This window comes from Nasonia vitripennis, chromosome 2 (genome assembly GCF_009193385.2).
Source record: "Nasonia vitripennis strain AsymCx chromosome 2, Nvit_psr_1.1, whole genome shotgun sequence".
Taxonomy (NCBI): domain Eukaryota; kingdom Metazoa; phylum Arthropoda; class Insecta; order Hymenoptera; family Pteromalidae; genus Nasonia; species Nasonia vitripennis.
Window position 1 is genome coordinate 2,663,270 of NC_045758.1, and position 12,240 is coordinate 2,675,509.

Genomic DNA, 12,240 nt, shown 5'->3' on the forward strand with positions numbered 1-12,240 from the left:
AATTCTATGCTGCTTTTACGCTGCACGACATAGTACACTTATGTGATAGATAACTGCTACTTGTTTTACTTATTATTTTTTTTTTTTATCCTTTTTCTCGGTATATCTAAAATATTTTTATCGTTTAGTTTCTGTCCATGTGTGTGTTTCGCACGTGTTGTTTCTTCGACCAGAATCGCGTTGCGGTAATCGAAAGCTCAACCGAACGCAACGATGTACAATTGCAGCTTGACGTGTAATATAAGGACGGCTCAAGAGGCATCACATGCCCTTTCGAATTTCAGCGGTGATGTATACAGTATGTATCTACGGTCAACTCGAAATCATCGATGGCACGTACGACTGTAAAAAGATCGAAACGAATAGTTCCATACAATTACTGGTTCACTAAGAGTAAAAGCTATTACGCGAGAAAATGCGATTCTGATCAAAGCGCACATTTCTAATGTCATCCGATCATATACAAATATATAAGCATTGAACGTTAAATATATAATATATATTACCATGATCGTCACAATGTATAATATAATATCATTCATAATTATACTTTTACGATAGTTATTGTATGAACAATTTTATCCGAATCGAATTCGCTCTCCAACATTCTTCCCTTCGCCCCCTTACATTTATATAACTTTAGTTCATATAGAATCGCTTCTCAATATGCTCTCGCATCCTCATTACACATCCATCTCGCGTTCTTTCTCGCAATTATTTTTCTCTCTGTTTACTCGCCTCGCTCTTCATTATAATCTAACTGGAAAAACACGTACTGGAGAGGTATATGTATATAATATGTGTATATATTCGTATGCGTGTATTGTGTGTTTGTATAATGCTCGCGCTCCTCAAATAGGTCCATCTTCGACTTGTTCCTCTTATTCGACGGCCTCGGCGTGGCTTAACGCCGGCATCGATTTTTTGCTTCCGCATTTGCCGCTTCGCCGGCGATTAATATAAGGTTTCGAATTTCCAGATGTACGTCACTCGTTTTACCCTCATATATACATGTATAATATATGCAGACGCGCACCGTGCAGCTGCCGCAGAATCGCGAAGACCAGGCAAAGCCGAACGAAGCCATCGAACATTTTCCAGCTGATCCGATGATTATAGTATATATATATATAGTGTTTGCTTTGTATATACCTCGGTAAAACAATGACTTAGTTACTCTTACGTTTTTTTTTTTTTTTGTTTCTTAGTAAAAATGGCCGCGAGGCCAGCCTGCACACGTATATTATATACTATATAGAGATGTGTTTCCGGCGCTTCTTTTAGATCTCGTTATGTAATTGAGTTGCATACATTGCGCGGAAACCTGCGTTCGCTATTTTTTTCTTTTGTTCTTTATCCCGCGCGGTATACAATGTCCTTTTATTATCCTTTCGAGGCCTCGAATTTTTCGGAATGAAAAGCAAGACTTTGTAATAATTTCGCGAATAATTCAAATGAGCAATGTTTGCTGCTTCTGTTGTTCGAATTCATTATCTACCGTCGCTCGTAAATTATTGTCACTCAGTGGATACAAGCGCCTAATCTGCCGCCTTTTTATTACGTTCTTATAATTTATGAAGCAGGAAAAGGAGAACCGAGATAAAAAAAAAAAGATTCTTATTGCGCAGCCTACTTTTCATTCCAAAAAAGCAGCTCTCTCGCTCTTCTTTTTTCTCGGACGTTACAATCGTTTACTTTGTTTTTGTTCGTACGTAGTTGGCTCCTCGTCGTTTTCGAACGCATCGTAATAACTGGATATTTCAATTTTTCCTTTTTACAATTAATCGTGTATTATAGATAATGTATATATATAGTAGCTTCTTTTTTGAATGCAAAGAAAATCGATGTATAGGTGCATTTTGTAAGTGCAGAATAGTTTTTCAACAGTGCCTGATTTCGTTATTATACATAAATATATATTTGGGGATTATATATTATAAGTGTGAAATTATGATGATCTCGAAACCGACGATTTTGAATGCTCAGCTTAAAGATCTCAATGAAACGTTGTTATACACATACTGAACAAAGGTGTATACATATAGTATACATCGTCGGAGCGTCGAGAAGCAGTTTGATTTTTAACAATGATTGCAGGGCTTACTCGAAGATTCGACGACGTATTTTTGCTACGTTTAATTTACATGTTTTTTTTTTTTTCATAAGTATAACATTGTCTTATGAGTGTATGAATATGAAACATATGATGAAAAATCTAAAAATATTCAATTTATATCACGACGACGACTAGGAACGTAAATTTGAATTATTGCGCGCTTTTCAAGATAAAATTAGCTTTTATATTGTTATTGTATAGTTCTTAGAGAGTAAGTTTATAGATAAGTTGGTTTTTCTTCGATATGTTACATGTTAATCTGGAATAATAAGATACTAAACTTCATCAGTTATTAATTCTTACATATAATATAAGCTTCTTTTAAATGATATTCGAAATAAATTAAAAAGATGGAGAGTTCGAAAGCTGCTTTCTTTTGACAGGTTCTGCACAAACCACACTAAACTTAAGTTGTAAAAAAAGCTATGCAAAACATTGTGCACAACGGACCTTGTGACGATGATGAATTACGAAAAAGTCAACGACGAATACATATACGTAAGATTGTACAAGAGTAATATGTGGATTTGATTGTTGTTTGCGTACCAGTAAACTCCAACCATTTTCTATACAAAATCTTCCAAAATAGAAAAACAGCTCAAGGAATAAATCATTTTTTTTACAATGAACACGGCATCTACAAATCGTTAAATATTGCAAAAAGGAATAAGCTGCGATGGCATGCCATCTTCCTTACACTAACAACTACGCTTTTTTCATCCCTTCAATCGTTATACACACCTACAAAATATACGCTTTTGAGGAGTAAAACTTTCCGTTGTATCGAAGGAACCAAATTACATATACAGCATCTCACATAATATATATATATCGGGATATATAGAATTCTTCTTTTTCCAGAAACAGTTAACTTGTAACAGCGCATTTTTTTGCTGATTCGAGAAGTAGCTTGATGTAACAATATATGACAGTGTCTAACATCAAATTTCATACAATCGATCAAAGAAAGTTCGTTTAATTTTTTTTTTTTTTTTTTTTTTTTTGTGATTTTCTATCGTAATCCCTCTAAACATTCAACATCGTTCTCCAGCAGTGCATAAACTTTCTTACGTTATTTTTTATTCGTTCCTTTCTACAATTTCAAGCGCAACACATAACTTTCCATCCAATTTTTCTCAGAGTGTGGTAAACATTTAGGGTCTGGAGGATTCTTAGATTGCATGATTTCAAGCGCAAAATCGAAATCAAAAGAGAGAGAAAAGTTTTCAGATATTTGTAGAGATCCAATGTATTATATAATACACCGGCGCTGATGTAGAGCGAGTTTCCTGTTAAAATATCTTCGACGCGTATATCGGTTTGGTTTTTTTACAAGAACCCTCTTGTTTCTATTATTGTATAATAATATATACTATATATGTATTAGGCATACCTACATGGGTATATATTTATAAGTCAACGGTACCGAGGGTGAACTGAAGACTTGGTCCCGATCGGATAGGTGGATAACATCTATAGTTTGCGACTGCAACGAATCCCTGGGATTCGCTGCAATTTGTATAAATCAGAGGCTTGTATTTTTCGTCGTACGTCGCATACACCGAATATGTACTTTTATTATCGTTATATATTTACGTGATTTTTTCTTTAATATTGCACTGTTTAGAAAACTTCCGAAGGCGAAGAAAGTTTACAGGGTATAACACGCAACGCTCAAAAGTTTGCTGAAAGTATACGCGTTTGCTTGTTTGTCGAATTTCCCTCTTTCGTCCAAAAGGAGTTTAAAAATAAAAGAGAGTAAAAAATATCGCCAGTGCATCGCCGTCTATCATATAGAACTGCGAGATTTTAACCTTATCGCCGGATTTATGTACACGTACTTATGTACGTGTGCCTCTGGTATTTGCTTAGACACTCATTAATAATGAAACCAAGGCTCGCGGCGATTGTGTGTATAAATAGGCGCAGAGTATATTTTTCTTCCTATGCGGTATAAGGCCAGTGAATTCTTATACTTGTTATTTTTTCCGATGTTTCATACCCTTACGAAAAAAAATTTGATCGAGAATCAGCGCGATTCCCTGCACTTATCTTTTCGATAAGATAAGATTTACTCTATATCGAATTATTTTTAGGCGACATTGATTTTGCCTTCACGATATCGCGTTTTAAATGCAACAAAGAGCTTTGACTCTATGTACGTGTAGAATATTGGGAGCTGATAGTGTGCTGATATAATAAAGACGATAAACATTTAGATTGCAAAGGTGTGATGTAAATTTGGAAGGCTAAAATTAACAAACCATACAAATTCAAGACAAAAAAATATTCAAAAGAAAGAGAAACACGAACTTGAAGTAGGCTGTAATTGGAAATATACATACTTTTTCTCTGAAAACGTATTAAAAAAGTTGCGAGACTCGCCGGATAGATATCAAAGAAGAGAAATACAGTTAGACAGAGGCCAATTTGTTGATAAACATATTTATTAAAAGACTTAAGCGAAATTCGAACTAATAAACAAAATTTCCTGATTTGGAATTTTACAATTTCGTATAACATTGCTTAGATATTGCACGATTCCATGAAAATGAGAAGCCAAATTTGCACATTTTTTGCTCAAAAGACATGCACTTTTTTTATTAATCGTAATAAACAATCTATGAACAGTAAAAACTTATATGGTAAATCAGACTAAATGTAAATAAATTAATATCAAATAATAGACAATGATCGTATAGTTTGAGTAAATAAATAAATAAATAATAACTGACTAGATAATAATGGTAATAGTATCATATGCAAGTGAAATGTTAATATCTAAATAATCTATAAATAAATAATCTCAAAGTTTTCGCAACAAAACTTACAATAATAATCAATACACTAAGTTTCAAGGCTATATAAAGAAGGTATACAAAATGATAGAGAGCATATCCGACACACTCTATGACAAATGTTTTACACTTAAAAATTATACATGTACTGTTTATAATTACTCTTAATCTCGTTTATAATTAATTATTAGTGTTTTTTTAATAGTATTAATATCGTTATTAGTGTTTATCAATATAATTTGTGTGTACTACAAAAAACTATATATGCAGAGACTCATTGGTGCGCACTATTGAAAACCAATGTACTTTGCGCCGTATTCGTCATTTTTTCTCGTTTTCTAATTTTTCGCATATCGGGCACCGATGAAACGCTCCGCCCGCCTGATGCAATCCCGATTGTTTGTTCTCTGCTATACAAAATTATTAAACTTCACCTATGACCTCTTATCCATCGATTCGTTTCCGTGCCATTGCGGATACTCAAAGCGTTTCATTGCTGCCAGACTGCACGCTGCACATATCATATCCACGGTACTCGACGTGTGTGTTTGTGTAACAAAATATTCTTGTGTGAGTGCCCTACAAGACTAAAATCCATATTTCAATTGTGAAAATCGAAAGCTCGTAGCGAAGCTTGAAGCCTCTTGTCTCATATTTCTGCACTACATTTATGTATATTATGAAAAATCAGCAGCTCGAGAAACAACATTCATCGATATAACGAGACGTGATCGGCTTGTTGAAAAAAAATTCCTCCTGCTCAGATTCAAACAGTCGTTTATTATTATTTTTTGTTGCTTTTTCCCTTTCTCTCGCTCTTTTCGTCTGACGCAATATTGAGCCTTGTTTCACACATTTTAGGCATTACTTGATTGGGCTTTTATTTCCATCTCATCAGGTCCCAACGTATTACTACTCTCAGCAGTTCGTACTTTTATTTTCTTAAACAAGTGTCAATGCGTTCAGAGAAATTTTTTAGTTTACATTAATTAAACTAGTTTTATATTAGTTATAAATATTTTAGCTTTCTTTTTTCTTTCACTAGATATCTGGATCAACTATATGTTTAGTCATTCTGATTTTAACAAATTATAGTTTAATGAGTATGTGTATTTAATTGGACAATATTCTTCATAGTTTTATAGAAAGTTATAGTTATAATATTATTTTAAGCGCGATAAATTATCGTTTGTCACTTTATCAACAGAGCCTTACTAAAATATAGTTGATCAGCTTCTCTACTAAATTTTTTCACTTATACTCTCTGAGCCAGCCAATGCGATTACTTTCTTCAATATTTTTAATATTCGGACCACTTGTTTACATAATTTTTATTGCTTTCAATGGTGCGCAGAATTCAATCGACGAATAATATTGTATCTGTGTAGATGTCAATCAAGTATCTCAAGTATATGAGTTATAGTGTTTGCACAGTATTTTTTTTCTCAAGGTACAAAGGATCATTAGTATTCTTTCTTTCGTAAGGATATTATCTGTATTTTCTTTTAGTTTTCTTGTTTATCATTCTTATTATTTTCACTCGCCCTTGTTAGTTCTCTTACATGTGGACTTTTTTTTGCACTGACAAAAATGTATTTAAATCCGGAAAACTTCTTCAACCCAATAATCTAAATTAAGTATCATTAAGAAATTACGAATGTATAGTAGTGAAACAATCGGTGCCTAGATAAAGTTGTACTTAGTCTGTATAAAACTTTTAAAGGGCTGTCGATATCCCACTTTAATCAGTCAAAGTAAACTTTCGTGTTTAAAACAGGTTTATCGATGATCGATGTCGTAACTTTGAATTCAATAAATTTTTCTCAGTGCACAAATGTCTATGTACCATATCGTCATTGTTAAAGCTACACGAGATCCGTCATGGGATCTTTTAACAGGAACTGCGCTAATACCATCAAGTACCGCGTCATGTATTATTTTTTTTTCTTGTATACATCGATATTATACTTTGAAAGTAAACGAAGGTATGTATCATTATAGGAGAAAAAAAGTCGCGTGTTTGTGTCAATGTTAGACGAACCAACGAAATCAAAGGAACACCAGAGATCACTAACATCCTGGAACTAAGATTGCAGCCTCTTCTTTGTTCATCGGTGAAGAAAAAAGTGTCTCGAACGTGCAGACGGTGAGTCGTCTCTTGCACCCTTATAGCTCGCGTGCTTTATATAATGGCATCTTATTATTTCGATCTCTTTATACTTGACGCGCAAAGAATAAGGAGCTGACTCGCTCGTCAAGCGAAGCTTTTGCGCTATTTCATGCAGTTACAAGACGTCACGTTATTGGTTATCGTTTTTACTTTATTATATACTCACAAGCGGCAGCGATCCTCGAGACACTTTTTCCTCCGCATATAACCCTTCGCGCCATGGAAAAAGTGGCGTCACGTAACTCCCGTTCTCTTCCATTTTTTTGGACTTTTTTTGTATAATGTATACACTTTTCTAGACTTGCTCCTCCCGGAAAAATTATTGAGCTTCCGTATCTACTACTCGATGAACCTCGCGTGCTCTCTCTCGAATTCGACCCCTACAAATATATAAAAACTTATCGTCGACGATATTATTGAATCTGCGAGACCTCCACAAGCTTCGCGATGATGATTATTATTAGTATTATTATCCTCGTCGGACTAGAAACGCGGTCTCGCAGGATATGCGTATAATCAGGGATGATTTGTATATTATTAATTTTTTTTTTACTTTTTTGCTTACTTTTTCCTGTCATCTCTCGTCCCTTTCTTCGCGCGGTTTACACACATATTAAATCATACCATCTTATCGTACACAATACACTGTATATAATAACAAATAAACGCTCGGTCTGCGGGTGAATAATATAACACGGGTATAATGTGGCTGACGTAGAGAACAGTGGAATCGAGAAAGAAAACGACAAACAACAGCGAGGAATCTACGTGTGTCGAAGTATATAACGACTGAGCACAGACACACACACACACACATCAGCCACGCGCGCGCGCACTACTCTGTCATACCGCAGATACGCAAACAGACGCACGAGAGAGAAAGAGATGTATTATACTGATCGTGGGAATGTTGTTGTTGTTGTTGTTGTTGTTGGGTTTTCATTGAAGTTTTATTTTCTCATCGTGCCGTGCGCGGGGAGAGAGGAGACTCCTGTCGCTGGACGTCCGTCTATTCCTTGACCTCGAAGTACTTGTAGGTAGGATTCTCGTAGCCGTTGATCTGCATATTGGCCACGTGCCGCTCCTCCGGCGTGGCAGCCTGGTCCACCTCGATGAAGCCCTGAATTTTATCGAACAATTTCTTTAATACTCATTCAATCGAATATGCCTACTTTGCGCCGACGTCATCATCACACCGCACGGAGACCGAGCAGCAGAAACTCGAGACCGCTGCTGCAGGTTAATACCGAAATGGACAGCGGTGCGGTTCATTAATCGTCTGCAAGAAGGTGACGAGGGTCGTTTCGCGACAAAAAGCATCGCGTGTGTGCAAGTACGCGTTTATTCATTCCAACAAATAACGCGACTCGACGGATTGCGCAATTACAATTACGGGTCGTATGCAGCAGCGGAGACAGAGAGAAACGTTAATAAAAAAATTTTAATATAACCAGCCTCGATGTAGAAGAGGTAACGTATATGCAGTGTATACCTGGCTGTGGGGACTTCGTGCGCTGCGTCGTTTGAATACCGCAACGCCGACGATGGTGGCAGCCATGAGCGCGATGCCAGCGAATGCCATAGTGAAGTAGATTGACCTGCTCTCACGGTGGTAGACCTCGCGCCTCACCGAATAACTCTGATAAAACAGAAAGGAAGAAGGTTTTTACATCGTATAATTACTTAAAATGAGAAATTAGAGCGCTGCGCTGAAAAAATTAATCAATTTTGGTTCATTATCTGAAAATCGATTGGTTGTACAAAATTCTCGCTGACAAAAACTGCATTAAGTAATTAAATAGCAGTAACTATATAAAACTCCGGTGCTACTCGTATGCCAATGTAAATTTATGATTCCAAAATTTCGCGATAACCAAAACAAGTTTGCGAAATAAAAAAAAAATCATTCCCATGAAAACCTCGACATTTTCCCGATACAGATCCTCCAGACATTGTATTTGACATGTAAAATATACAAGGAATACAAAAGGTATGGCCCGAAACGGTTTATATATATATACGGTACGCACTCTGTCGAGCCTGTCTCAAGCACGAGATACACGACGTGTTCCTTTTTCAAAAATAAAAGGGGAGACATATGAGCTATACAGAGGAAATAGATAGCGGAATCCAGAAGGAGAGAATCGACGTCACCAAGATTTATTTTCATACCTCAGGCACGTATTACCTCGGTACGTCAGAGCAATTGACTTGATTTTACAAAATATTTTGCATCCCGAATTTTCACAAAAGCATCGTGTACACCGTATATAAATTTTTTTTTAAAAAACTCTGAATTCTCCTCCGGCGAGTGTAGCTGCTTTTGACAGTTGAAAAATCGCCTCGTTCGCAATACAGGAGGTGTGTATTACAAAGTTTCCAGCGAAATATTTCACGGGAAAACTGAAGATACACACTGCTCATGAATTATTGCACCGGAGAGCGCGAAAAGGTAAATTAAAGCGAAACCACTGATAAAATGTTTGCTGCAAAAGTGATCTATACCATTACTTGGGTGAGTACATATAGGTATAGCCGAGAAATCGGAAGACGCGACGTAGTTTGCGTGTTTGCTCAGAAGTTACCTCGAACTTGACTGTTGCTACTCATTCGAAGCCACAGAGACATTATATATTGACATTTGATTAGGGTCGCCCTCGAGCACGCACAGCGATACGTCTTACCAGACACCGACTGTTACTACTCAAACGCGAACTTTGCCATTTTCATCGGTATACCTTTATACGTTATTTCTCTGTTACATTTCGATTAATCGCTCATTATTTATAAACACGCACAAAACTATCGTGCACTCACCGGCTCGGAGTGCGATACATCGTGGGTCATGCTGTGTGCCGCGCGAATCAGTCCCTCGCTGTGTTTAACTGCCGTGGAAGCCGCTGCTGACGGTTGCTGCTGGTCGTGATGCTCGTGTTGCTGTTCGTGCACTTGCTGTACCTGCTGTTGGTGGTCCTTCTTCTCCTTGACGAGCGACGCGGAGACCAATTCTTTCTTCTCGACAGGCGCCGAGGAGACGACGGCCGCAGTCGAGTCGTCCTTGATCTGCTGCTGTTGTTGCTCCTGCTCGGTACGTAATTCACCTCGTTCGGCTTTGCGTTGCTCCTTTCGTTCGCGCTCCAACTGCTTCTGGTGCTCCTTTTCTGTGCGGTTCAGTTTTGTCGTGAGTGGCTGAGCTCATTTGAATTTTTATCGGGAGATGGGAACGGCGGGAATAAATGAGTTCTCGAGTGCGCTGCTGCGGGATCTGGATTCGACGTCCTGTTTATTGACCGGTGCGATGCATCCCGTTTGTAAAATTGATTCTCAAGAGTCGGCGAGGAATCGTTCGTTTATCAAGGCCTTGACTTTTTTATTCGTCGGCAGGGAGAAAAGTTTTATCGCGCGCACATCTGCACGTACACGGGAAAATTCGATAAATTCGAGTATTCCAATAACGAGCTGCGAGATAGCGTAAAATCAATTTCATTAGCTGAACTTTCGAATTTGCGTCGCGCGTCATATTTCAAACGGCTCGCCGTATACGCGGAAACGAGCAAATATTTACACGGGCGAAATATCTGAAATAATTCAATGAATACTCGCGAATAATAATAATAATAAAAGTGACATTTATTTCCCAACTGTCATTAACGTCGACTTCTCCCGAAAACTCTTTCAATCGCAAACGCGCCATTCGAATATCGATCCGCCCCCTTTAAACTGGACAATCTACACGAATTCGCGTTACAACTCTCGAAAGAAAAAGGAAAAAAAGAAGAGGATAAGAGAAACATTACAAGGCGAAACGTCCTTGCTAAGGGATCGATATAAGAATTTCATATACGTAGAGTACAAGTGCGGGAGAGTATAGAGAAAAGAGGAGTAAAACCTTGCTGCTTGCTAGCGACGTCAGCTTGGAACTTGTCCAGAATGGCGGCTTCTGCCTCGCGAGTCATTGCCAAGAGCAGACCCGGCGTCTCATCCTTGCTCCTCAGCGCCAGCACGTAATCGTCCATCAGCTTGCCGATCTTGCTGCTCAACTCCGGGTAGCTATACAGAGAGAAGGAGGCATAATGCACCCGAGTGCAATACTGAATTATTACGTGCGCCAGCTTTTCTCCCGTGTCGCGAACTCCAGCCAGCCATGCGATTGCTTTTTTCGATAGACAGCTCCTCCTTCTCGTACACTTATTTCGTAGCCGACATTACTTACGTTGAAAGAAAGATCCGTAAATATTAACGAGTATAAGATCGATGTATTTGACGCGCAAATGATCAACTCGAAGCGTAATATAGGGAGTTGCTGAATAATCCAGCGATTAATCACCCCCCGGTAACACGCGTCCCTTTCTCGAGCAGATGTATATGTACATCCATCTATCTTTGCGGATATAACTGGAAAATTCATAGTCGTTAATAGGTCTGCACATAATCCGATATTAGATACAGCCTGGTTTCCGGTCGGAGTGATCGTTAAAGCTTAATGAGGCATCAGTTATGAGCGAGGATTTCCGTGCTTTACCGGAATCGTGCACACATAGCGAAACTCGAATTCAATCGCCGGCTATATAGCCTAGCAAAAATCCAATCTCGCGTTTTGCGAATATCTTCCGCCCCTTCGCCTCGCAATACGTCACGCGTTTTTTATTTATCTCACACACGTACCGCTCGAGCATGAGGAGGCTCTGATTTGTTATTCGGTCGATGTCGGCCAAGTGCTCGAGCGTCGCTGGCTTCTCCCTCTGCGCCTGCTCCAGACTGCTGTCCAAGAGATGCTTGTAGTGGGCGATCGTGTGGTGTCGGTCCTTGTGCAGAGCGCGAAGCAGCTTCTGCAGGCATTTCTGGATGCGGTGCTCCTGCGGGACACCAGATAAGCGTCCTTTTCTTTCTCGTCTTTTTTCACTGCTACTGCTGCTGTCTTTCATTCTCGCTCTTTCCGCCGCAGTTTTCGACGTTCGCGTGTGGGATAGAATTTATACGAGTGAGCCTCGAGGGGATGCTTTTTTCCCCGAGCATTATAGTTTTGCAGACACAATCGACGATTGCATATTTATATAGAAGAGTTACGTCCGACATTACTTTGTCGCGTTCTTTTGATTTGTAAATTTCCCCGGCAAGTTTTTAATATTTTTCACGAGCAATCTGGACGACGTTGT

The 12,240-nt window shown here is 38.3% G+C and overlaps 1 protein-coding gene across 2 annotated transcripts in view; it reads right to left on the reverse strand.

Annotated features, from left to right (window-relative positions):
- Positions 1–45: 45 nt before the first annotated feature.
- The window catches only part of LOC100117376 (amyloid-beta-like protein), a 31,372-nt gene continuing 19,177 nt past the window's right edge, over positions 46–12,240 (reverse strand). For both annotated transcript variants that reach the window (XM_001601585.5, XM_008211218.4), the window contains exons 11-15: positions 11,750–11,940; positions 10,974–11,134; positions 9,902–10,245; positions 8,577–8,723; positions 46–8,204 (exon numbers count right to left, since the gene is read on the reverse strand). In XM_001601585.5, coding sequence (XP_001601635.2) covers positions 8,094–8,204; positions 8,577–8,723; positions 9,902–10,245; positions 10,974–11,134; positions 11,750–11,940 — 954 coding nt within the window. In that variant the 3' untranslated portion in view covers positions 46–8,093. The remainder of the gene's footprint in view (positions 8,205–8,576; positions 8,724–9,901; positions 10,246–10,973; positions 11,135–11,749; positions 11,941–12,240) is intronic.